The 26,823-nt window shown below is 48.0% G+C and overlaps 1 protein-coding gene and 1 non-coding gene across 4 annotated transcripts in view; one reads left to right on the top strand and one right to left on the bottom strand.

Annotated features, from left to right (window-relative positions):
• Nucleotides 1-25,952, bottom strand: part of Slco2a1 (solute carrier organic anion transporter family, member 2a1) — an 88,942-nt gene extending 62,990 nt beyond the window's left edge. For 2 of the 3 annotated variants that reach the window (NR_157194.1, NM_033314.4), the window contains exon 1: nt 24,298-24,526. Coding sequence is in view for 2 of the 3 variants with exons in the window: in NM_033314.4 (NP_201571.2) it covers nt 24,298-24,393 (96 nt within the window). In the remaining variant the exon portion in view is untranslated. Of the gene's footprint in view, nt 1-24,297 lie in introns of all 3 variants that reach the window. The other variant, XM_006511731.4, reaches the window with a different exon arrangement.
• Nucleotides 10,547-10,676, top strand: Gm22595. The gene has a single exon (XR_003948509.1). It is a non-coding gene; the product is annotated as a small nucleolar RNA SNORA17 (small nucleolar RNA).
• Nucleotides 25,953-26,823: the final 871 nt, after the last annotated feature.

Genomic DNA, 26,823 nt, shown 5'->3' with positions numbered 1-26,823 from the left:
TGCCAGAGGATCCACAGAACTAGCGGCAGTCTCCACACGTTCTCCCATTACTCAACATGACATCAGTCCCCTGAAAGCTTGGTCCTGTGCAGAGCAGGTTCATCAAGCCAGAGCAGATTGCCCCCTCTCTCCCCTGGGCAAGGAAGAGGATGCTAGGAAGAGACAGAAGCCCTTACCCAACATTCAGATCTCCACATTGCATCAGACACCTCCGGAGAAGGAAATGCTTCTCTGCCTTAGGCTGTGAGCGCAGTTCTACCACATGACCTCTGGTGGTTCATGAGATGCGCTTGCCATTGATGGTCTGACTTTACCAATGAAGTGACAAAGGCATGGAGGAGGTTTCCCTGTAGGTGACTGTGTGGCAGGGAAGCCAGGCTGCGCATCTGTCACACGGTGATAGGGTCAGAGGAATCTGGGGAACATTCTAGGGGTGTGGCAGGAAGAAATTACACTGTGAGTGACAATTGCCTCCCTGGGGAGCCATAGGAGTTCATCTCCATCTGGTCATCACTGAAGACTTCTAAGCAGGTATGACACATGCTGGACCTCCTGCAAAGGTTGTCATGTAACAGGGCAGAACGCAGGAAAGCAGTCAGGCGAGGTTGCGAAGACAAGGCAGGAAGTCTCTAGTTGGACAACGGCCAGGACGAGCGAGCAGCCAAGGGAGAGGAATTCTGGCAAGGGAAGGCCTGAGAGCTGAGGTGGCCCAGGGGTGGTAAGGGGCACCGGAGAGAGTGGTGTGAGGGAAGTGAGGAGGTCAGAACATGGGCAGGGCAGGGCAGGGCAGGTGGTGAGAGGAAGGAGCCAATGGGCTGCGGGGGAACAGGTGGGAGCGGGTGCGCAGAGGTCAGTGTGCTGATGGGTCAGGGGAGAGGGACCCGTAGAGAGAATGAAAGGAGGGAACAGGGGTGGCAAAGAAAGCAAGCATCGGTGAGAGGCCTGGCATGGGAGGAAAGCTGGGCAGGCACCACTGCCTACCAAGGACAAGACCAGCTCTCTCTGGTCTTGTCAATGGTTGGTGGCACGATTGGAGAATGGATGGCTCAGGGCTGACGGGGAGTGACCTCTAGGTCCCGGCCAGGCCAGCAACTGGTTCCAGGGCAAGAGGACTTCAATTCTGCTCATTATTCAACTTCTCATTCTGGTGGGGGGATAGTGTGGAATGCAATTCTCAAGCCCAGTGGACAACAGGAACCCAGGGCTGCATTGAAATAAGTCCCTCTTGGGCTCCGTAGGACTGAAGCCCCTTGAGCGCGTTCCAGCTGGAGGGAAAAAATCTTTTCTCCATTCTGTTTTCCTTCCTTCCTTCTTCATTGTTTTTCTGGTAATGCTGGGAATCAAGCCCTGGAGCCTGTGCGTACTAGGATGAGCTATATCCCCACCCATGACTGATTCCTTTATCTTTATTAGCTTTTACTCCTGCTCGACGCAGCCGGGGGGCCTCGCTGGCAGACTCCATTTTCCCCATGAAGAAGGTGGAAGGCTTACTTGACCTAGAGCCTCCTGGGTGCCTCATGACAGCTGTGGTGCTACAGCGGCACAAAAAAAAAAAAAAAAAAAAAAAAAAAAAAAAAAAAAAAAAAAAAAAAAAACAGGACAAAGCCCCAGTTACTTGACAGACACCCTAACACATCTAAACTCTGATGTGTGAGGTGGTTATCTGCAGCCAGACAAGGGCCACTTGATCTCTAATGCTATTTGGGATGTGCTCCAAGCTGAGTCTCTGGTCTAGTCTTTGCATGGGTAGAAGTCTGCACAAGTGATCCTCCCCAGAAGTAGAAGCTTTCTCAGGAGGGCTGGTCGCCAAGCGGTGCTCTGGAGTCCTGTGCTCACTCTCAGAATATGGACCCTACTTGCCCCTCTCCCCCAAAGCTGCCATGTCATATATATATAAACATACATACACACACACACACACACACACACACACACACACACACACACACACATTCTTAATCTTGGCTATCAACTTGCCCAGACTTAGAATTGCCTAAGAGACAAATCGCTATGCATTTTCAGGGAGGTTGAGCTATAGAGAGAAGACCATGAAGGATGGAAGTAGCTCTCTCCCATTACCTGGGGTCCCAGACTAAACCAAAAGCAGAGTGAAAATGGAGCATTGATGGTTATCTCTTTCTCTCTGCTCCCTGACTGTAGGTGCATAAAGCCAGCTCCTGCACACTCCCACCATGCCAGCCCTGCCATGCCAGTCTGTACCCTCAATCCAGAATAAGCCAAGCCAAACCTTTTCTTAACTGTGGGTTACTTTTTGCTGGGAGCTATGGAGCAACAGAAAAAGAGAAAGCAATATTTTCAAGGTCAACACAGAGAGAGCATGACAGAACTGAATGAAACCTCAAAGGGAGGGGTCTTCAGTCAGACCACGGAACTGAGACCAAGTTCTTTCCCAGAAAAGCTTCATCAGGTCCTAGGCTGTTGTGACAGAAGAAAATAAAAGACAAATGGAGAGGTCAAGAAAGGAGGGCGGGAAGATGTGAGTTTCGTAACATGCACAAAAATATGGCACCCTGGTCTCCACAACCCCCTGGTGCTTCTTCCCAACCCACACTCACACCACGGCCCCAAAGAGCATCAAGGGAATGGCCATAGGGATTCCCACAATCTCTGGAATGGCTCATTCAGAGCACCAGGCATTCTTAGCACCACAAACTGTCTGCAGCCAGGAGTAGATACAGAGAAGAGAACGCCCATTTCTCAGATCCCTGCTTACCTTGACTATTTAACTTGAACTCCTGACCTCAGCCTCCCAGACAATTGGTCCTTTCCCATGGCTTAAATGAGGTTGCTATGGAACCCAGCCTGTGTGTTTTGAGCCCCTCCCCCCCCCCAGAAAGCCTGCAGATTGCAACATGGCTGTTCCTCCTGGCTAAGGAGGTTCTGCTTTAATACAGTCCCACTCCAGTCTCCCTGCACAGAGAGGTCTCTGGGACAGGAGATTACAGTCCTTGGCCTTTACCTGAGCCACACCAGAAAGTTCTGGGAGGCCTTTACTCATCAACCTCAGAGGCCAGGCAAATTTCCTCCATCCATTACAATCAGCCAGTCGAGTTACCTGGCAACCGTGGGAGTTGAATACCAATTACTTCTTGCTGTTCACTTTCACCACCACATTCATAGCAGCAACCATAGCACACTCTGCATGCACAACAGGGGCTCAAGATGTGCTTGCCCGAGAGATGTCACTGAACGCTGGAGCACATCAGAAGTACCCGAGAAGTCTTTCCATCAGTCATTCAGTAGTCAGGGATGGGGTATGAAAATTTGTCTTTACAATAAGCTGGCTTGTGTGGAGGGTGCCACCAGCTCATAGACTCCATTTTGACAATCATGGCTGTCGAGTCAAAGGAAGAACTCCCAAGCCCTTAAGTCCTTCTTCCCTGACAACTTTTTTTTCCCAGTGACAAAGCTCAACCTCTGGACAAACACATTTTGTGAACAGAGTTGCTAAAATGTAAACTTCTCATGGAGTGAGAAGCTGGGACTTACAGATTTCTCTCCCGCTTCTGGGCTATCTATCTGGGCATGGGGAATCCTCTTGAGAGTCTGCCTGCACAGTGGGTGTTGGGGAGCCCCCTCCCCAGGCCGATTTTTTTCTCTTAGAACACTAGAAGGCAAGTGCAGGGACACAGGGGGATGGGTGTCCCTTTACCTGCACCTGGTTGGTTTGGGTTGGGACTTCTCCCCGCAGACTCCAAGATTCCGGAATGAATCACCAATGACCATCTTCAGATGGGAAAAGATAAGCCAAGCAAACACTCACGCCTACAGCTGCCTCCTGTTCCAGGAGCAGCAGACATGAGCTCACCGGCCTTCCACCACCCGCCCATTCAAGTCTGCACCCCAGGGGCCTGCGACCTAGCAATGGGAAGGCAACAGAAGGAAGGGGCATCTCTGTAGTCACAGGTAGCTCGCTCACTGTGTGGCCTGGCAAAGTTGGTGTAGAAGGAAGCAGACTCTCTCTCTCTCTCTCTCTCTCTCTCTCTCTCTCTCTCTCTCTCTCTCTCTCTCTCGACACAGCTTTTTCAAACTGTGGGAAGGTGCTCACCCCCTCCTGGGCTTCTTACAGTTCACTCAAGCATGCATTCTTCTTTTTTTTTTTTTTTTTTTTTTTAAAGTTTTTTTTTTTTTTTTTTTTTTTTTTTTTTTTTCTTTTTTCCGGAGCTGAGGACCGAACCCAGGGCCTTGGGCTTGCTAGGCAAGCACTTTACCACTGAGCTAAATCCCCAACCCCAAGCATGCATTCTTCAAATCAACAGTTTCAAGAAGGCGCTACCTTCTGGGGATTCCCTCTGTTCCCATGGTAGCCCCAACTCCTGGAGCTGCAACAGTCTATCCCCAACAGGTCCTAATTGTAACAGTACACTGGATGGGCCAGCATGGTTAGCCTCGCCTCTGGCTAGTCAAACACAATCGAGGTCTGCAGATGTAATTAAAATGCAGAATCGCCTGACTTGAAGGAAGGAAGATGATCTATATGATCCTGTATGATCTGAGTTGGCCCAAGCCAATCAACCACAAAACTTAAGAGAACTGACAAGTGTGTGCAGGAGACACACACACACAGAGACACACACAGACACACCACGGACAGCAGCTTTGTCCCAAGTTGGTGAATCCTAAGAGCCTGTTTGTGATTGGACTGCTTGCCTCCAATATTGTGTGAGCCAATTCCTTGTGCTATATCTTAATATATGTGTTGAATGCCTTCTACTGACTTTAGTTTGAGTAACCCCAAATTGGACAAAACAATGTCTTCCCCTATTTAGAAGGGGGCCCTCAGAACCTTTGAACATAGTAGTAGCTTATGTGCAAAAAGGAAATTTGAAGGTGTGGATAGGATTTTAAATTAGGAGCATATCCAAGATCCATGGAGAGCGGTGGGCAATATAATTCCAAGGGTCTTTATGAGATAAGAAGGAGAAGGGGGAGGGGAGAGATTTCAAGACACTAAGCTGCCATCTTTGAGGATGGAGGAATGTAGGTGACTGTAGAAGTGGAAGAAGGTGAGGAAATCACTTGGCACCACATTTTCCAAGGCTTTCCCTACAGTAAGTCCTTGTTTAAGCATCATGGCTGGGATCATTTGTTACAGCGGCGATAAGAAACAGGTGTGAGTCCAGTTCAGAAAGATCCCTTGCCTGTACCTGACTGCCCTCTTTCTGGAGGGACCTTTTCTCCGCAGCAAAGGATGTTAAATAACATTTGGAGGGGAGGGGCATTGCAGTTAACCAATTAATTACGCCGTAGCCAGCCGTCTGGCTGACTGCTGAGCTGTAGCCAATTGAGAAGTGTTCTAAGCCTCACTTCCGGTTTCCTCTAAGGTGGTGGTTTTGTTGGTGGCTCCCTAGAACTGCTGTGACTGCAGAGTGCAGAGGGGGCGAACCCCTTTCATTTTGCTCCTTGCTCAAACAATCTGCTTACCATGACACCCAAGGAGTCTCCCACGGCACCAAGGACCGCACCTCTTCTTTGGCGTCTCTTTCACTTGTTCACCTTCCTAACACAGCAGGTCTGGATTGCCCTATCCACCCACCTTGTTTGTAAGAACAGTTCTAGAGGGGTCCCTGTTGGACCCATGATTCAAGAAGACAATACCAGTATGGTGTCCTGCACTGGGAGGGCCACATGTGACCCAGCAGAGCCAATTAGAGTCTGTCCCGGGATTTTTTTTTCAAATTGCATTTAAATGAACCGCAATGGACATGCTCTGGCTGCTGGCTGTGACTCTGAGCTTCATGAGACAAAATGACAGTGACATTCAGAGATACATACTCTCATCCACCTGGTCACATCTGCCACTGTTTCCTTGCTGGATTTTGTGGGCTCTGTTCTGGGTACATTGTAGCTATGAGTCTCATTCATTTTTAAATATTACAAATATACCACAGTCTAGCATTCTTTTTTGTTATAGGCACTTGTACTTGTTATTAAAAATGGATAAATCATCTTTACATCTTGGTCTCCTGGTAATCTTCTGCCCCTTGATTTTCAAACTTTCTGTGTGTTTTAATGTTTATTTTTGTGGATTTTGGTTTTGTGGTAATTTATTTAGTTTTAGAGTCAAGGTTTGACGTAGCACAGGCTTGCTATGTAGCCAAGGCTGGCCTTGAACTCCTGATCCTCTTGCCTCCACTTCCCAAATGCTGGGGTTACAGGTGTAACCTTTGACTATATTAGCTTATGTAGCAAAATGAAATTTGAAGGCGTGACTATGATGTTAAATTGGGAGCTTATTCAAGATGCATGGCTGCGTATGTGCGTGTGTGTGTGTGTGCATGTGTGTATAATGACAAAAGTCTTCATGAGAGAGGAGAGAGGGTGAGCTGATAGATTTCAAGATGCTAAGCCACCATCTTTGAGAATGGAGGGAGAGGTGGGACATGAAGCAATGTAGGTGACCTCACATCCCACTGACTTGGATGTCCCTTTTCAAAAGCAATTTGACTCTCTCTCTCTCTTTTTTTTAATCCAACCTGAGACTCTCTGAAATGGAAATGATGAGGGTAGGACATTTGCATGCGCTGCAGTTCTTTCTCGGTTTAGTTATAATATCAGGCTCCACCGAAGGGGGTTTGCCTCCGCAACCTTCCGTTGCTACAGCCTTTGATTACATTTTGTTTTATTATCATTTTGTAAGTCTACCTTTTATTCTCCCCTCCCTGGGAGGCCTGTGTCTAGTGATGTTTTACTGATCACCCATACATATTTCCAATGGAGGAAAACCACATTTCAATCTACCAACCATCACGACCATTTCCAGGACCAACTCCTGTGGCATCACACATTTAAGGCTGTGCAACCATGACCATCATCTGCCTCTCAGACACTTCATCTTGTGATGCTGAAACGAATACCCATTGGGTAGGAGTTCCCCATTCTCCCACCATCCCTCCAACCCTGGGAAACTGCCATTCACGGTCCCTATCTATACATTTAGCCGTGTTACAGACCTCACTTAAATGAGATCATATCTTTGCTCTTTTGTGGTTGGCATACTTCTCTGAGCAGAACGTCCTCCAGGTCTGTCCATTTTATAGCATGCGTGAGAATGTCTTTCCTTTTGAGGCTGACTAATGTTCCACCCTGTGGCTATGTCTGGTTTGCTTGTCTGTTTATTCATTGGTGGAGACTTGGGTTCCTTCTACCTTAGCGCTGCTATGATCAAGGGTGTTTAACTATTGCTTAGAGCCTCTGCTTTCAGATCTTCCTCCTGTAATGTCCTAGTGTGTTTTCCATTGCTGGGATAAAAGTACCTGAACCAAAAGCAAAGTAAAGAATAGGATTTATTCAGTTTACAGTTCCAGTTGTTCTTTGTTGCTGGATTGAAGAAATTTTTTATATGTCCTAGATATTAATTCTTTTTTGTTTGTTTGTTTGTTTGTGTTTGTGTTTTGTTTTTTGAGACAGAGTTTCTCTGTATAGCCCTGGCTGTCCTGGAACTCACTTTGTAGACCAGGCTGGCCTCAAACTCAGAAATCCGCCTGCCTCTGCCTCCTGAGTGCTGGGACTAAAGGTGTGCGCCACCATGCCTGGCTCCTAGATATTAATTCTTACTGCACATAAATTTGCATGTATTTTCTCCCATGTCTTAGATTGCATTTTCTGTTTTTAATTTTTATTTTATGTTTTGCTTGCACGTATGCCTATGTAAGGGTGTAGTGTCCCCTGGAGCTGGGGAATAGACAGTTGTGAGCTGCCATGTAGGTGCTAGGAATTGAACCCAGGTCCTCTGGAAGAACAACCAGTGCTCTTAACCGCTGAGCCATCTCTCCAGTCCATAGATTGCCTCTTCTAAGATGCCATTGACTGTCTTGCTTGACACTCAGAAATGTTTAAAAATTCAACATCATATAACTTTTAACAATTTTAATATATATTGCCTATACTTTTGGCATCACATCTAAGACAGCTTTGCCCAGCTCTGTGTCATAAAGCTTGATCTCCATGTCTTCTTTTGAGTTTTATAGTTTTGGATCTTATATTTAAGTCTCAGATCCATTTGAGTTAACTTTTATATAGTATAAAGTCTGTCCATCATGTGGTACCTCAGTTGGCAATTCCGTGTAGCTTATACATGGGATTCCACCGCCTCTCATGTCATCTTAGGTACCCATACTGTAACTAACACCACATCCTTCTCAGACAGTCTCTTGGGCTCTTTCCTGCTCTCATAGCCACTATGCTCCATTCCCATCTGTCCCCCACAGCGGTGACTGGTGTGTCAAGTTTCTGCTGTTTTGTGCCTTCTTCATTTCTCTCACCTGACCACTCCCCTCTCTTTCTCGAAAGCTCAGCTATACATGGGAACTCTGATTTTACTTATTTTATGAAGCACCTTTAAGTGTTTTCATTAAGAGGTCTTTTGTGCTACATGGGCCTGTCTTGTTGATGGAAACCATAATGCACTAGAACTTATTATGATCCAGCCATCTAACCACAGCCTTTGGGAGGCAGAGACATTTTTTCTGCTCCTAATGGTGTTTCCCACTCAGTCATTCTGTATGAGGACAGTGAGGATGACGCTAAAACTCACAGTCCATGACCCAGATATGTAAAGCAGAATCCACCATATTTGTTACCTTAAACAGGCAATTTCCTCCCCCGATTATATGACATGCCTGGTGACTTTGCTGTCATTTGCATAACTGTGCACTGTTTATCTGACTGGAGGGACAGAGCTCTTCTGCTTTTACTCATCACTGAATAGCCAATGCTTGATAGTAATCGACCAAGAATGTGAAGATGGGGAGTTAGCTCAGTCAGTAATGAGGACCTTGGGCTTATCCTCAGAACAAAAGGAAGAAGCAGCTGGGCGTGTTGGTGTGCATTTGTAATCCCATCACTGAGAAAGCAGACCTTTGGGGCTTTCTGGCTGTGATGGTTTGTATATGCTCAGTCCAGGAAGTAACACTAGTAGTTAGTGTGGCCCTGTTGGGTGTAGGTGTGTCACTGTGAGTGTGGGCTTAAGACCCTCATCCTAGCTGCCTGGAAGTCAGTATTCTGCTAGCAGCCTTCAGATGAAGATGTAGAATTCTCAGCTCCTCCTGCACCATGCCTGCCCTCGATGCTGTCATGTTCCTGCTTTGATGATAATGGACTGAACCTCTCTGAACCTGCAAGCCCAATTAAATGTTGTCCTTTATAAGACTTGCCTTGGTTGTGGTGTCTGTTCATAGCAGTAAAACCCTAAGACACTGGCCATCCAGGGTAGTCTTCTTAATGAATTCAAAGCCAGTGAGAGACCTTGTCTTAAACAAAACAACAACAAAACCCCAGGTGACTCCTGACCACACACACACACACACACACACACACAAATAAATGAACCTTACTACTCTTGGCCTCAGAGAGTCAAAGGTCACTGCTGTTTAGAACAACTGCAGAGTGCAGCCTTACAAACAATGTGGCAGGCAATCCAGGTTTACTAACATGGCCACAGGAAAGCCCACTAAGATGGTTTCCATGTCTTCCCAGGCATAAATCCCCAGGCACAGGACTAGACCTCCAGTCAGTACTCAGCAGATCCAGTGGCAGCTCTTGTCCTTGCTGCCTCGCCCTTGGCTGCCCTTCCTACAGGGCAAGATGCAGATCTGATAGATAGACTCGTCTATCTAAGGTGTTTGGCCAACCCTTGGGGCTGGATTCCTAAGCTCTGAGCTGGGCACTGTGAGTGGGTGCTGGCAGAGTGGAGAGGGATTCCTGGATATACCTGTCTCCCATCTTTCCAGAATGGAGAGTGTTCTGCATTCTTACCACTCTTTAAGGCTTCAAGTATCATTATCTGAATTGAGTCCACCTCTGGGAAGCAGTGAGCCTCGAATGCAATAATAGGCGTAAAAATGCAAAGGGAATAGCAACCACACTACAGGACAACCCCATCCCTCTCACTGCAATCCTGCAGCGTCCTTGGTCCACTCTCAGAGTCCTGGAAAACAGCACTTCTGTGCTCCATGGCTTTTATTTCATGTACCACCAGTGTAATGTCTTGGTGCACCTGGCAGTGGAGGGTGGATGTCACTTTAGAGTCTGGAGTTGATAGTTTCATCTAAGCATAAATATAGGACATGTTTGTTGTAGGACAATAAAGAACATACAAATCCATAAAGAACAAAGGGACATTGTTGCTAGGCTTTCCTGTCCCCGCCCAGCGGAGAACCACTTCTGTCTGGGTGTTCTTCCTTAGCGCTGCCTTGCTTTGTGTGCCCTAGCAGAAATATCCACACCCTTGGTCCATACGGTGGTCCATCCTGCCTCATTTTACTTAACATCAGAGAAGCTCCTTTCCATTGTTTGATTTATTCTTAAAACATTAAGATTGGGGCCTGGAGAGATGGCTCAGTGGTTGAAAACACTTGGCTGTTCTTCCAAAGGACATGGGTTCAATTCCCAGCACCCATTTGGCGGCTCCCAACTGTCTGTCATGCTAGTCCAGGGGATCTGTCTCCCTCACACAGACAAGCATGCAGGCAAGACACCAGTGCACAGAAAATACAAATAAATAAATAAATCATTAGAAAGCTTCCCTGTCCCTAGAGGTGTGACAGGCATGGCTGCTCTGTCACAGGCATATCAGTAGGTGGCAAAAAGAAGAGATTATATCTGTGCTTGGTGTTCTGACCTATGAACATCTGAATGATTAGTAGCCTAACACTTCCTGAAATAATTGAGCCTGAGATGACCACCAGTCCGCTGCCAGGCAGGACCACATGGGCTCCCAGGATGGAGAGTGAGCTGGAGACTAGAAGAATCCCACCTGGGACTGAGGGTCCCAGGTGGCAGTGAGCCTGAGACAGATGACCCTTGCAAAGGGCCACTCTGGCAGGCTGGGAGAGGAGTGAGCTCAAGATGACCACCAGACTGGCACCATGAAGCCTGGACAGGGATCTTGCCCGAGATGTCCACTAGTCCAGCAGTGGCCAGACTGTGCCCGAGATAACCCCTGCCTGGCACCATAATGCACAATCAGGGCACAGCACTCCTGAGGTGACCCCGGATACTCAGAGTCTCCAGGCACACACACCACAAAGAGGAGCAAGTCAGTGGTGGAGAAAAGGAAGAGAACAAGAAACAGAAGGATGTGGGCACAATGAAGAAAGGCAGAACTGCAGACTCAAGGGTCATGAGGAACCTGATGTGAGCAGCTGGTGGTGCCACCTGGGACCATAGCAAGGCCCTGGCCTATGCTGTCACAGGGAGAGGGCACATCTTGGTCTGTAACCCTGCAGCAGCTAGGCAGATGTCCCTGGTCTGGGATACCACCCAGGGACGTGTTGATGTCTGAGTGTTGTGTAGAACTGACGCTATCCTCACCTGGGCTTCATGGGATTGCTGCCCCTGGGGTCATGAAAGGAGGTCATGTTGCGGCAGCACTTGGGCCCTCCACCTCACCTGGGCAGCGAAGTAGAGTTGCCCCTGATAGCAGGGTTGTGGGTGAGCCAGCTCCAAGGGCGCATGTATGGGAGAGCTGGCCCCGTCCCTTGCCTGTTGTGTAGTGACATTGGTTAGGGAGAGATGACCCTCCCTCACCCCTTGTTACCTTTGGCAGCAGGAGAGCTGCCCTGGGTCATCAGAGCAGGAGATCTGGCCCTGCCCCTCCCCTGCTGCAGCACTTGGGAGAGCAGGCCCTGCACCTCCTTGGGCAGCACAGCCGAGCTGGTCTGGATATGGGGGACGCTGGTGAGCTGTCTCCAAGGGCAATGAGAGGAGGAGAGCCAGAAGGCTGACCAGCTCTGGTACCTCTCAGGCCCAGATCCAGGGCTTTGAATTGTCCCACCCCAACATCTACCCCATTGATGAACTGCTGGAGTGCATGAATGGCTGGGTCAGTCCTACAGATCTAAAACTACAGGATCACCATGACACAGAGCAACAACAGGATATCTAAGAGGAGTTCCAGAGAGGTTCCAGTATTGATACAGTAGCAGGAGTCAGAGGCCTTGTACCAAACCAAAAAGTCATTGCAATGAACTTTGGCAAATAAATAAGTATGGACGAAAGAGTGTACTCTGGGACACACTGGGACACACTACAGCTTCTGTAGCAGGGGAGGTTGCAAGGGAAGAGGGCAGGTACGAAGGGATGGGGAGATGAGTGGGACTAGGGTGAATGGTGTGAAGTTCACAAGAATCAATAAGAAGTTAAAAAAAAACTTTAAAATTGATGTGTAGTACAATTCCCAACAAGACATGTACACACAATAGATTTGCGACTATTCCACAGACATCTTGCAGTTTATTTATTGACACTCCGATGATAGAGTAGTCCTTCCCTTTGAGTTTCTAAGCAAATGAGTTACAGCCTAAGACACTGTGAAAATGATCGGGTTTCCACTAATTCTTTCATTTAGAAATCAACATTTTTAAAGCCATGACATAGCCCCACGTCCACACTCCATCTAAGTGTCCTGTGCTGGATGGAGTGTTGGTGTTGGCTGAACACCAAAGAGGAAATGTGCATCTAGAGGCAAACGTGAGGAAGTTAGAGTTCTGGGACAACAGTCGATATGTCTGACTTAGAAAACAGCACTAGCTCTGCCACATCTCTGGTAGGACGCTATGGCTAGGTACCACTCTGGCTAAATGACTGGAGATTTATGGAGGACAATGTGCAGCTGTAGAGGGGAGAAAAACTCAAGACAGCACCCCCAGAAAGCGATACTTTCAGCTCTCCACTTGTGTGAGTGGCAGTTCATATAGGCCTCCTCCTAGTTTCCTCCATGATAAAGTAGGAATTAACAGGCTGCCTTCTCGGCATAGGGAAAGGGCTTCATCAGTCAGCGTTCTGGAAGACCTAGCTTTGTTCACATTAGCTCACTAAATGTGTGCACTGTGGGTGTGCACTCTTACAGAAAGCACAGATATATTGATAATTATAGTCATAGCTGAATATCTGTCCTTTTTTTTCTTTTTATGGATCACCACGCACATGGTCCAAATGGAAGGAATTTTGTACTGGCTACTAAGAATGGGTTGGAACTGTGGCCAGTACTCTGAATGTTCAAGACCAGGCACAGTGGCTCATGTATGTAATCACACTTGGGAGGCAGAGGCAGGAGGATTATTGCAAGTTCAAAGTACACCAGGTTAACTTAGTGAATTTCAGCTCAGTCTGGGCCACAGAGCAAGATACTGTCTCAAAAAGAAGGAGGAGGAGGAGGAAGAGGAGGAAAGAAAGAAAAGAAAGAAAAAATGCAAGAATGAAACGAAATTAGACTAAAATATAGTACAAATAAGACAACCAACCAAACAAGTATGAACAATGCTATCCCTGCTCCTTATAAATCTTATATACCTATGCATTAAGTATATAATAGGTTATATCCTAGTTAGATTCAGCTATCAACTTGATAAGCCTAGAGTCATTTGGAGGAGAGTTCCCACTGAGGGATTACTTGGTCATGCCTGTGAGGGATGGTCTTAATGACGGTGGATGTGGAGCACTTCATCCACCATGAGCGGTGCCATCCCCAAGGCAGGTGGGCCTGGGTTGTAGAAGAAGGCTATCCTGTGAATGAGCCAGCTAGCAAAGACAGAGACATCAGCACATTTTTGCATCTTTGAGGAGATGAGTTTGCACATCACAGTCAATTCTGAAATTCAATAGCTCCCCAGACCAGGAGCTTTATCTGTCCATATTCTTATCTGTACAGATTCTACGCAATGGACTAGTCATGAACCATGATCCACAATGGGCGTAGGAAGCTTGGAGAAAGGCTTTCACCTGTAAATCGGAGAGACTAATGAGGCTTGCAAGGCACAAGATCTGGCCCATGATAAGCTGCTCTCTGGAAGCCTCCATGAGCCTCTGGGGTTCATTTCTACCCTGCAACATCATCTGCGACCCTCCTTGCTGCCTCTGGTAGTCAGAGAGTAGAAGCTTGTTTTCGTAAGCTATTCTTACATGGGAGGCAGTAAGTTGACTCACTTATTTCAATTTCCTTAGAACATTTCCAGTTTTAAAACTGAAAGTCCTGTGTCCCAGGGCAAACGGGGGTGGTTTGTTCGGGTGGCTGGGAACCAGCAAACATACAGGCAATCCATCTCAGAAACTTTGGAGCTTCTCGGAGAGCCAGACAGAACAGCAGTGCCTAGCTAGAAAAGGTCTCACCCACAACCAGTCAATCAACTGCAGACTCCTGGCTCAGCTCCTGGCTATTGCCTCCACCTGCATTGTGAGCCAAAGAAAAACAGTAAGTTTAAGAAAAAGAAGAGGACCCGAGGCGCAAGGAAGGAACAGTTTGAAGCTGACTGAGAAAGTGGTCAGTTAAGATCTGTTTAGGGTTCTGTTTGGCAACCAAAAGACACCAGGAAAATCCTGTGTCGTTTCTACTGGTAGATGTTGGTAGCGATCTACCAACGTGCCCTTTTCCCCCAACCCGGGGCACCCCACCAGATTCTGTAACTGGTCCCACTTTGCCAGTGTCCCACTGGGCTCAAATGTCCTGACCCACACCCCACATTCCCATCCTGTTTAAACTGTGGAGAGTCTGTCCCTCTGTAGCCAACAAGCTGACTGAGTGAACTAGCCAGATAAAGTAGTTATTTCCTGAGCTCTATCTAGGTGGTAGTCCCCAAATTTGACGGGCTTCTTCTGGGACCCTGCGTTTGAGAAACACAAAACAGGTCCCTGGATGTTGAGGTTACTCCAAGATTTGGGGAACAAGAACAGACTTGTAGAAATAGATGATTTGTGAAACAAAATATAATATTCATTTGGTTTTCAGGGGGAAAAATCTAATTCTTGGGGTTAGTCAGGTCAGGCCCTATCTCCAGATACATTGTTCTCTAGCCCTTCCAGGATGTGGAAACCTATTTATTATTTAGAACCCAGGGCCTTGAGGTGAGGCATGTGACAAAGGTGAACCTCCATGTTGACCCCTTCTGAGGACCTCTGTATCTTACCCAAGTTTCTTGGTGCTCTAGGCTAGCCCATATCCCAGGGACATTTGGTGTGACACCCTGCTGAACATATGTGGTTTGTCAAGAAGACCCCAGGCTCCTCCAGGACCCAGATGCTCATTAATTCTCTAAGGAGGTGTGCTAAAGTAGACTTATGTCAACTTGACACACAAGCTAGTGTCATCTGAAAGGAGGGAACCTTAACTGAAAAGATGCCTCCATAAGATCCAGCTCTAGGGAATTTTCTTAATTAGTGATCAATAGAGAAGGGCCCAGCCCAGTATGGATGGTTCCATCCCTGTGCTGGTGATCCTGGGATCTATAAGAAAGCAGGCTGAGTAAGTCATGGGAGTCAAGGCAGTAAGTAGCATCCCTCCATGACCTCTGCATCAGCTCCTGCCTCTAGGTTCCTGCCTTGTTTGAGTTCCTGTCTTGACTTCCTTTGGTGATGAACAGGAATATGGAAGTCTAAGCCAAATAAACCCTTTTCTCCCACAATTTGCTTTTTGGTCATGGTGTTTCATTCCCACAATAGAAACCCTAAGATAGGAGAAGAGAGTCCACCACATCTCTTGAAGCCAAGAGCAGTCCTGGGCATTAGCACCAAATACTGATCGCATTGAATGTTCTAAGAGTTCCTCACAAGTCCTTTGGCTCCCTCTCTTTGCTTCACCCTTGGGCTGGACCTGAGCCTCTTGGGTATACTGCTGAGCTTCAGGACCCAGAATGGAAAGGAGCTGGGAAGATCAGCTCATGAAGATGCCCACCCCCAACAGTATCAGCCCACCCCCCTCACCCCCACAGTGAAGTCCAAGTTGACTTCTGCCTTAGTTTCACTCTCCACCCCTGAGAAGATTTAATCAACTTCCAACAGTAAGGCAGACCCAGGCCACCAAGGTCCTCCAACCCAAGCCAGCAGGACACTGATGGAAGAATCTCATTGCTTCCACTGGGTCCACAGAAACTCTCCAAGCACAGTACAGATCCAACTGGCTCGCTCCTAGTCTCATCTTAATCCATGATGGCTAGCATGAGCTGAGAATTTGAGATTGGGAAAAGAACCCTGAGACCATGGAGCCCAAGCCTGCAGGTCACGGATGAGAGAAAGTAGAAGACAGAGTCCTTCTGTGGTCACGGGAAAAGGGGGACTTGGGAGGGAGATGCTGAGTGGGCATTCCTGCTTTGTCAGTTACTCAGCACTCGGCCCTGTGCAGTTCTCTTCTTCCTCAGCTGTGAGATGGAGGTGTTGGGTTGACACCTCTCTTCAGGGCTGTCATTAGGATTATAAAGGAAAAGTGTATTTATTGCATGTGTATACATGTGTGTATACATGTATGTGCAAGTGCACATGCATGTGCTTGTGGAGGCCAGAGGTTGACAGCAAGTCTCTAGTTTTGAAGCAAATTCTCTTACTGAACCTGGAACTTATGGGTTCTGCTGGGCTGGCTGGCCAGGGAGCCTCAGGAAACCTATCTCTACCCTCCCAGCACTGAAATTAGAGGCCTGGGCCATGGCTCCCAGATTTTTACATGTATCCTGGGGTTCTGAACTCAAGTTCTCATGCTTGCATGGTGAATACCTTACAGACTGAGACATCTCCCACCCTCATAGAGAAGGATTTAGAGGCACAGATCTAAAAGTCCAAGGAGAAAAGCATGCCAAACAGCTGAAACCAGAAGGCAAGCAGGAGACAGGGGTGCTGACAGAGAGCTCATCCCCACTGCTGAAATCTGCCCTGAAATCATGCCAAAAGCCAGAGGGCAAGGGAAGCCCCGTGAGTTAGCAAGCTTGATAACTGCACCGTTACAGGTGAAAGCAAGCTCCTCCCTCGTCGAGCCTCGCTCCGTAGCTACAATAATCAGACAGCGATACAAGGAGGGGCCTGAAGGTGTGTAGCAGTGAAGCTAAACGAAGAACCAAGAGACCTACAGGAGAACAGCCAACTGGCTTTGGACAAGAGCGCGGAGACAGGTTAGGAGAGAAGAGACGTGGCACAAGAACATCTAGAGGTAAAAACAGACAAGGCTTTGACCCGGTCCTCACCTCTACACAGAACAACTCGAAAGGCAATAGATTTATGATTCAGTGAAGCAAGCCTTCTTAGATGTAGCACCAAGAGGAGGACCCAAACTGCTGAAGGCTGATATATGTAAGCCAGACATGGCAGTACATACTTAGTACCCCAGCGATTCAGAGATAGAAATCAAGAGGATCAGGAATTCCAGGACAACCTGAGCTACACAGTGAGTAGTGGGTAATCTGCCTCCGTGAGCTTAAAAACAAACAAACAAACAAACAAAGGCTGGAGTTGTATATAGCAGTAAACAAGAAACCCTGTCTCAAACAATGTGAATGTTGAGGACCAACACCTAAGGTCCTTTGACTACTGTGTGCTCACATGTGAGCAGGTGTATACACACACACACACACACACACACACACACACACACACACACACACACAGACCAATAATTGGAATTCATCAAAATTAAGTATTTTCTCTATAAAACCATTTTAAATGATTAAAAAAAATAAAAAACCAACCTACAGATTCAAAGACAAAATCTGCAGACCAAATAACCCAACAAAGGACTTATAACTGGAGTGCCCAGTGAGCTCTTAAAGCTACACAACATTAAAGGAAAACGACAACATGAAGGGGCGATGATCACATGAAAAGAAGCTCAATCTTCCTCTCTCCAGCCACAAGGACAACATGAACGAGACACAAAGAGGTGGTGCCGCATGTCTATTAGAATTTTTACAAAAAAAGAGTGGTAATGTCAAAAGCTGACCAACTGCTAAGCAGCTGACACCCGTGTAAGGTGAGACGACCCTTCCAGGAAAGAGTTAGGAAGATCCTTTTTAAAAAAGTATCATTGTTCAGGGCTGGTGAGGTGGCTCAGTGGGTAAGAGCACTGACTGCTCTTCCGAAGGAAGGTCCTGAGTTCAAATCTCTGCAACCACCCATAATGAGACCTGACACCCTCTTCTGGTGTGTCTGAAGTCAGCTACAGTGTACTTATTTATAATAATAAATAAATCTTTTTTTAAAAAAAAAGTATCATTGTTCAACAACCACACCACCCAGCAACACTCCACGGCATTCACCCTAGAGAAATTACGAGCTATGTCCACACAGAAGCCTGTACGTCACCACTCTTGTGGATTTATCTGAACTAGTCCCAAGTGGGAAATGAGCCAAACGTTCTTCCATAAGTGAACATGTGTAAACGAAGCACAGCACATCCACACCTTGGCGTAGTACTCAGCCGTTAAAGGAACCAGCACCTGATCTGTGTCACAGCTTAGACGGACTGGAACGCAAATACGTTATTCTGCATGAAGACGGCTGGTTTTTCAAAAGGTCGCCTGTTACATGCTTCCCTGTATGTAACAGCCTTGAAATAATACAATCCTGGAGATGGACACTAGACAGTGCTGGGGGTTAGGGACAGTGGTCAGAGGATGAGACTCTCAACGAGCAGGCACAAGGCACTTCTCTGCGGTGGGTGGTGAAACACACCTGTATCCTCAGATGGGTGGTGTCTGCACAAATCTACCTGTGATAAAGCAGTACAGGACCGGACTGTACGTGCACGAGATAGCAGTGGTGATTTCCTGCTTTTTTGATATCCTTCGTCATTACTGTTGTCATATAGCATGGAACCCTGAGGGTGAGTGGGTGTAGGATACACAGGACCTCTAAGACCAGCTTTGTTGAGAATCTGTTATCGTTTCAAACTGAAAACCATTTTCTAAAAGACTCTAAACAAATAAAGCTGTGCCTGGAACTAAGCAACACAAGTGACTTTCTCATGGGGCCACTGTGAGAGAGCCCCCAGTGATGGTGACCCATGTAGAGCATGAAGAAGGGCAAACTCATACACCCCATTTCTTCATTTCTTCACAGCATTCCTTGAGAAAACCATCTCTAGAGAGTCTAAAAATAATAAACAGAGAGCAATCCTCTATCCCCTATCCTCTATCTACACAGCGCTGAGTCTCCCTATCCTTGCCTTCTTGGTACCTCCCTCCCCATCCTTGGGATTGGGCACATAGTAGACACTGTGCACCCAGTGTCTCTACAGACAAAAAGGTGGTTACAACCAATTCAAGGGTGGGAAGGGGAGAACGAGGAGGGTCAGAGACCTCTAACTTTCCCCTACAAACACCGTTTGTCTCAAATTACATGCTGAGACAAGAGAAGATAGGAGAAGCGTGCCCTCATCCCAACAGCCCAGGCTGGGTCTCCTAGCTTGGAAAAAGAGAAAGTCCTGTCACAATCAGGACAGATGAAAGGGACTCTGCACCCTCAGAAATGTTAACTTGCTCTCATTTGTTCTGTGTTGGGAGATGAAAAGCTATAGAGGGCTTAGAACATCATCCCAGAGAGGAATCCCAGTATTCTAATACCAGAGAACTCATTAGTCCTCATCCTTCCTTCCCTGCCTTCTGATAAACTTGCCAAGCCAGCCTCCTGAGAACAGATCACTGTTCTGAAGTCTATGGAAATGCGCCCCCTGGAGGGAGGTGGGCGAGCCACCGTTAGCTCTTCTCTGATTCAGGGAGTCCAGTGGGAGTGTTTTCCTGGGGATGGATTAGATTGTTGGCATGCTGCCCTGGATTTTGGAAACTAAGAAGTGGCACTCAAGATGCCTCACTAGGGCTGAGGGGGTCAAAGGCCTCAGAAGAACCTCGACTTAGCTCCACGATGGTGTTTCACTTTAGGGAGCTTCAGATTAGTCTGAGGCTGCCAGGAGAAGTCAGGAGCAGAGCCTACCTCCTCCCAGGGTCTCCGAGGGAACCTGCTTTTAATTTAGAGTCCTGGGCCTGTACTAGACTAATTGACAGTGATGTTTGAGCAGGTTCTGAGATTCCTAAGAATCTTCTTGCAAACCAAACCTCAAGAGATGTCTCCTGGGGGCTGGAGAGATGGCTCCATGGTTAAGAGCACTGACTGCTCTTCCAGAGGTCCTGAGTTCAATTTTCAGCAACCACATGGTGGCTCACAACCATCTGTAATGGGATCCAATGCCCTCTTCTGGTGTGTCTGAAGAGAGCAATGGTGTACTCATATAGACAAAATAAATAAATCTTGAGAGAGAGAGGTCTCCTGCAGGAGGAGATATATAAATCTTCACCCCACAGGGCCTGGGAGGTGACTCAGTGGTAGAATGCTCTCTTATATGGCTCATGGCTTGGGATTCAACAGCACCACAAAATAAACCAGAAGCAAAACACTTCCCAACCTATAAAGTGCTTGCCGCATGCGCAGGAGGATCCCGGTTCTAGCCTTAGTACCTGTGTAAGAATGACATTACCCAGACACAGAGTGGGTTTGACCCTAGCAGTAGGTAGAGACAGGGGAGCCCTAGGGATCCATGGCTAGGGATCCATGGCTTAGTTGACCATAGTCAGTGAGCTTCAGGCCATTTAAAACCCTTTCTCAAAGGAGATGGAAGCTGTCCCTAAGGCTGATACTGTAGATTGTCCTCTGGCCTCCACATAGCTGCACATCAACTTGTTACACACACACACACACACACACACACACACACACACACACACACACACACACACAGGCTATGTAAAAATTCCCCTGGCTGCATGGTGGTGCCTCACACCTTTAATTCCAGCACCGTTTCATGTAATAATAATAATAATGATGATAATAATAATAATAATAATAAATAGGTGCAAGGCTCTTTCATGGAGCCTTGTGAAGAGAGAAGAGGCAGGAGTGGGTCAGCATTGGGGATTCATGTCTGGGTCCCCTCTGTACCCACTTCTGAATGTCTTCTGGTCCTGGAGAAAGTACTGTTAAGTGATGGCTGTGTTGTCGCCAGTTATAGAGCCAGCGTAGACGATAGTGCTCATGAGGACAGTACTTTGTGCCATAGCTGTTCCTGCTTCTCCCTGCCTCCCTTCCTGGTCCATGAAGAATTGATTGCCTTACCAGTGAGGTTGGTAATGTTATCCTCTGCTAGAGTTGTAAAGCAGATGGGATGTGCGTGCAAGATCCTCAAGGTCTGTACATTCATAGAGCTCAATTACTGTTAGCTATTATTTGTTATTATTATGGACATTGTGATTAATATTATTAACTGTCATTGATAACTAATAACTGCATCATGGAACTAATGGGACAATGGTTTCTTTTTTCTCTCTTCCTTCCTTCCTTCCTTTCTTCCTTTCTCTCTCTCTCTCTCTCTCTCTCTCTCTCTCTCTCTCTCTTTTTCTTTCTTTCTTTCACAGGTCTCATGTAGCCCAGGCTGTCTCCAGCTTACTCTATAGCCAGTGATAACTTAAGCTTCTAGTTCTCCTGCCTTTATCTCCTGGATGCTAAGATTACAAGACCACCACACCCAGTTTTTTTCTAATTTTTATTTTGAGTTTTTAAAATCTATCTTTTAATCATTTTTAAAGATTTTTAACAACTTTTGTCCAATATTATAGTTTGATCATGTTTTTTCTCCCCCTACTCCTCCCAGGTCCTCTCCACCTCACCAACCACTCAACTTTATGCTTTCTCTCTCTCTTTCAAACAAAACAAAACAAAACAGCACTCATCTATGACCATACCACCCTGAATGCACCCAATCTCGTCTGATCTTGGAAGCTAAGTAGGGTAAGGCTTGGTTACTACTGGGAGACCAGAGGGTGCTGTAGGCTTTAAAATAAATAAATAAATAAATAAATAAATAAATAAATCTCACAAAAATCAAAACAAAACAAAACAATAAGCTAAAAATGCCCAAGCTAAACAAAAAGCCCACAACAAACAAACAAACAAACAAACAAACAAAAATGGGTTTTGTTTTATCTTGGCCAGCTACCCCGGGGATACGGGTCTGCTCTGAAGTGTGGTTTGATATTCACAGGGACACTCCACTGAAGAAAACGGATGTTTGCCTTTGTTGGTAAGTATCAATTACAAATAGCATCTTGGTTAGAGGTGGGACTCACTCTCCCACCTCAGTACCCTCCTATCTGGCTTGACCTGTGCAGGCTCACAGTGTGGTGTCAAGGATGGAGACCAGGGCGTCATTCAGAGCTGGTCTAACATTGAAACCGGAGCTCCTGGACAACATCGAATGCGATGCCTTGTTTACAGAAGTGGGGCTCACCCTGGGGAGGCCCAGTTTAACTCTTACCCTAGGGCATTCTTACTGAGGTGCATGGTGGGAACTATTCATGACACCCACTCTTTCAGAAAAGGACCCCAGAGGGCCAAGAAAGGTGAGCCATGTGTCTGTCCTGAGTGACCCAGGAAGTGAGTGTGGCCGGGCTGGGCCGTGGATCTGTATTCTCAGACTCTACTCCTCCCTCAGATCATGTGGCACATGGGTTTATAGCAACATCCGCTCTTGACAGTCCATCCCAGTGACAAAGATGCCAGCAAAGTGACAAGCTATTGGGCTGGATGTCCCTTGTCACCTGCCCCACTTGTGTCACTTGTGTCACCTTTCCCTTGCTGGGAAGGTATAAGGTAATCACCCAGCCTGTTATCAAGAGGAGAAAATCTCCCTTCGAATAGCAAAGGCCCAGGCATAGAGTCACCAGCAAGAAAAAGCTTAGCTAGGATCTCCACTCAGGTGTGCCTAGGGTCTCCAGGACGAACCTGGCTAAGGTGGGGGCTCTCCAAATTGCCTGTCATCTGATGCTTATTATCCTCCAACCAAGGAAATGTTTTAACAGACTCAAAACCTCTTGACTGATAAGAGCTCTTGACTCTCCCTTCTGAGGCCAACTGGCCTAGGTCCAGGTCTCAGGCATGAATCTCAGCATATGAATGTGGGTTTTATCTTATTTTTATATTTTTCAACGAAATGGCTGCCACCCACTTATTCTTAGGGGTTGGAGGTGCTGAGTCACTCTTGTCACCCTCACCATCAGGAATCCTGGGACAGCCACCTCTCTTTCCATTCTTGGGGAAAATGAGAGTGACCTCCTTCTCGTGCTGCCACAATCCCATTCCTTTGAGACCACCCATCCTTTAGACACACCCTTTCCTTCTAATTAGCAAGTTTTAAAAAAAATCTCCATAATTCTCCAAGTCCCTCTAAATTGGTAGAACCAAAATAATAAATGGAATTCCCATCCAGGTCTGGCTAGAGGGGAGGAGATCTGAGGACTGTTTTCAATTACCTCCAATTTTCTGTGTTAGGAATATTCCAATGGGAAATCAAGGTAGCCCTTTAAAACCATGGTGGTGGTGGTGGTAGTAACAAAAGAGGGATCCCCACGAGGAACCCCAGTTCTACCAGTAACAGCCTGAGGCAGAACATGCAGGTGGCATTCGCTCTGCCCCACCCCACCCCCCAAACCCCAGTCTCTTTCCGTTAGACACACATAGCCTGTTCACATTTCTCCAATCCTTCCATGTGAGGTCTGGGCACCCATTACATCTAAGGTAGGAATTGTGGGAAATAATCTCTCTGCACCATATGCTTGCCGGACCCCAGGGCGCCTGGATGTCTGACCAAGGTCGTCTAGCCCCTTCCAGGAGATACCTTCTTCAGGAACCTCTCTCCCAAATATTGTGAGGACGCAACCATTCCAGGTCCTTCAAGACCTGGGGGAAGTGGACCCTACTTTTGACCCTTACCAAAGAAGGCATTCTCATGCTAACAGCTTCCTCTTTTTTCTATTAACTCCTCATAACTCTCAGGCCACAGGCACCTCTGGTGGCCTTTCTCCATAAACCTCGAGTGCCTGCTGTTTTCTTGAGACCAGGAGAGCTGGGGAATCCTCAAAACTGCTGGGAGCTATGCAGCCAGGTAGCAATCTAATCTGCGACTCCCAACTATTGCAAAGATGAAAACCCAGGCAAGGAATGCAGGCTTCTACCATCCACTGAGACAAGGTGCCTGTGCTCTGACTTGCATCTCAGGCTGCCCACAGCCTGTTGCCCACAAGGTGCTGGCTAAACTCCTCTGCATCCCTTCTCATTAAGGAAGAGCGCATACCCACAGCAGAGACCCAACAGAATTCCCTGGAGGTGTTCTTTCTCCATGGAAGAACAGGACAGTTCCCCTTTACAAAGTTACGTCTGTTCTGATTATTACTCCCCACGAGAGCCTATGAGCATATGCGCGCAACACACACACACACACACACACACACACACACACAGAGAGAGAGAGAGAGAGAGAGAGAGAGAGAGAGAGAGAGAGAGAGAGAGAGAGGTGTCGCCCCCTCACGCTCACGCTCACGCGCCGGGCCAGGCCCCACGGATGTGGCACCGGGGACAGAGAAGGGAGCCGGGTGCAACCCAGAGCTCCCGGACTGGCCTCATCGACGTCCTAGGTTGTGTCACCCACTCTGCCGCCCTCCTGCCCCGAACACGAACACTACTCACAACACTACTCACCTTAATGTTGTTGAAGACCGAGCGGGAGCAACGTCTGGCTGGGACCGAGGAGGTGCCGCTGCCCTGGCGTGCTCCGGGCTTGGGCAGGAGCCCCATCGTGACTGAGGCGACGTCCCCTGACCGGGCCAAGGTGGTGGCGACAGGCCGGGGTCAGGTTCTGCGGGACTTGGGTGCTTCAGGCTTCAGCGGCGGTAGCCGGGCTATGGGGAGCGAGACGTGGAGACTGAGCGAGAGAGTGAGCGCCCAGAAGTTTTTATAAGTGGCAGCGATGATGAAACGCGCTCTCTCTCCTCCCTCTCTTCCTCGGGTGTCAGAGGTGCTGCTAGCCCCCGCCCAGCCGCTGTCGCCTCCCCCAGGCAGGTGTCTTGGGTCCTGGAGTCGCGGCTGCGGAAGCCCAGAGGCTCTGGGACTCGAGCTGGGTGAGCCTTGGCTGCCTATCAGGTCCTGCTGGCCAGGGTTGAGGGTTGGGGGTAGTGTGTGGGGAGATGGCGGGTCCCCGAGGAAGAGGAGACCGCGTATGGAGGAGGCAGGAGGCTGCAGGCCAGGAGAAACCTGGGGATTTAAGGTGGGCGCGGCACTGGGGAAGGGGTGGGGAGCTAGAGTGGACTCGAGGGGCACGGGGTGATGGAAGGGAGCGAGGAGTCTCTGTGGCTCTTGGGGTTGTCCAGAGCAGGGCTCTGCGTGTCTGCACTCGCTCCGCAAACCTGGGCCCTCGGTTCCGGTGATGGCTCTGAGACTCGCTGCCCAAGCTCTGTTTGTGCTGAGGACTGATTTATATTTAAACTGCTCTTTGCGCTGCAGAGGAGGGTGGGAAGGCGTAACAAGGTGGAGAGGTGGGGGCCGCCCCAGGGCTGGGCTCAAACTCACTGGACCGGAGCCAAGGTAAACTGCAGGCGCTGTCGAGTGTCAGCGGGTCTGGCCTGAAGTGCTGGGGGTTGGGACAAAAGGAAGCGCTGGTCTGACAGGGATTGCCCCAACCCTGACCTCCTCTGCGAGGCTGGAGTGAGCAAGATATTTTTTCCTCTCCTGGACTGGGACCTTAGGGAAAGAAGGTGAGCCTTTTCCAGAAAAAGACAAAATAGATCCCGCAAAAGCTCTTGAGGCAGTTCGGAGGAGGCGCCCTTCCAGCTTCCTACTCTATTGTCTTGGGCAGAACCACCTCTTCCAGCCCAGCCCAGGAAAAGATGCTGTCAATATGGAGAACAATATGGGTGAAGGATGGAGCCCACTGCTTCGTTATTTCTGAAGGCTGATGTTTTCTCAACTCTGGTCTGGTCGGTCTGGGGACTTCTTCCTACGCACTAGCAAGCGAGGCCAAGGACTCTGGACACAGCAATAATCCAGAGGCTGTTGGACAGTGGGCAACTTCTTCGTTGCTTTGTTCACCTGCAGAGAAAAGTACAGACAGACTGGCTCACTGGACCACCGTGGGACACAGGTAGTTAGAGGTGACAGTGTACACTGGACACAGAAGGCCCCATCCATGGTGGATTGTGCCTGATGCTATGTAGATTTCTTGTACCACCAGTGCTAGATCTAAGTGAGAGAGGGTTGCTTTGATGATCTGGACTTTACAGGTAAGGATGCCAGAGGGATCAATTAGAGGGACCAAAGCCACACTGCAAGGAAGTAATAGAACTAGACCCAGAACTCAGTGTTGCCTGATGCCAAAGCCCAGCCATGAAGCACTCTTGTGTAGAATGAAGGAGGGTGGAGGCCAGAGGACAGCCCCACGTGTTTCTCAGATGTCTTCCATCTTGTTTTTGAAACAGACTCACTGGCCTGGCATTGACCTGGGGCTGGCCAGCAAGCCACCTGTCTCTGCCTCCCCAGGCCTGTGATTATAAGTGCCTGCTGCCATAATTGTTCTCTTTGATTACATGGGATTGAACTCAGGTCCTCCTGCTTGCCAGGCAGGCCCACTACTGACAGCTATCTCTCTAGCCTCAGGCACTTTTAAAGTTATCTAGTACAGCAATTGCATTTCACCCTGGGGCCTCAGTGATTAGAGTTTCTTCCTCAACACGTGTCCTTCCCAGGTAGATCCTTCTAGTAGACTCCCAGGGAGAATCCAGCTCTCCCGTGTAGATGCTGTCCTGCTCCTTTAACTTTGCCCTCGGCCTGGTATCACGGCCAGTGTGTCACCTCCAAGGGTAATGCTTACTCAGAAATGTTATCAAGAGAGTTCAGCTAAATGCAGTGGCGTCTGACCGCAATGACTCCAGTGAGACTTATTTGTCTGTGTATGAACATGGATACTCTACGGTATGGTTAAGGGGAAGGTTTTTGTTGTCGATGTGAGGGAGAGAACTGACAGAGACATCTGGAAAGGCCCAGAGCACAGAGAGAAAGCAGTAGACTGAACATGGCCAGCAGCCCAGACCTGGCCATGAGAGAAGCCGAGGAAGAGCAGAAAGACAGAGAAACCTAGAGAAGGGAAGGAGGAGGGGGAGGAGGAGGGGGGAGACAAAGAGATTGAGATGGGGGGAGGGGAATCAAAAAAGAGGGATCGTAGTTGAACCTGCA

Source organism: Mus musculus, chromosome 9, assembly GCF_000001635.26.
Source record: "Mus musculus strain C57BL/6J chromosome 9, GRCm38.p6 C57BL/6J".
Classification (NCBI taxonomy): Eukaryota; Metazoa; Chordata; class Mammalia; order Rodentia; family Muridae; genus Mus; species Mus musculus.
This window is presented reverse-complemented; position numbering and strand designations above follow the sequence as displayed.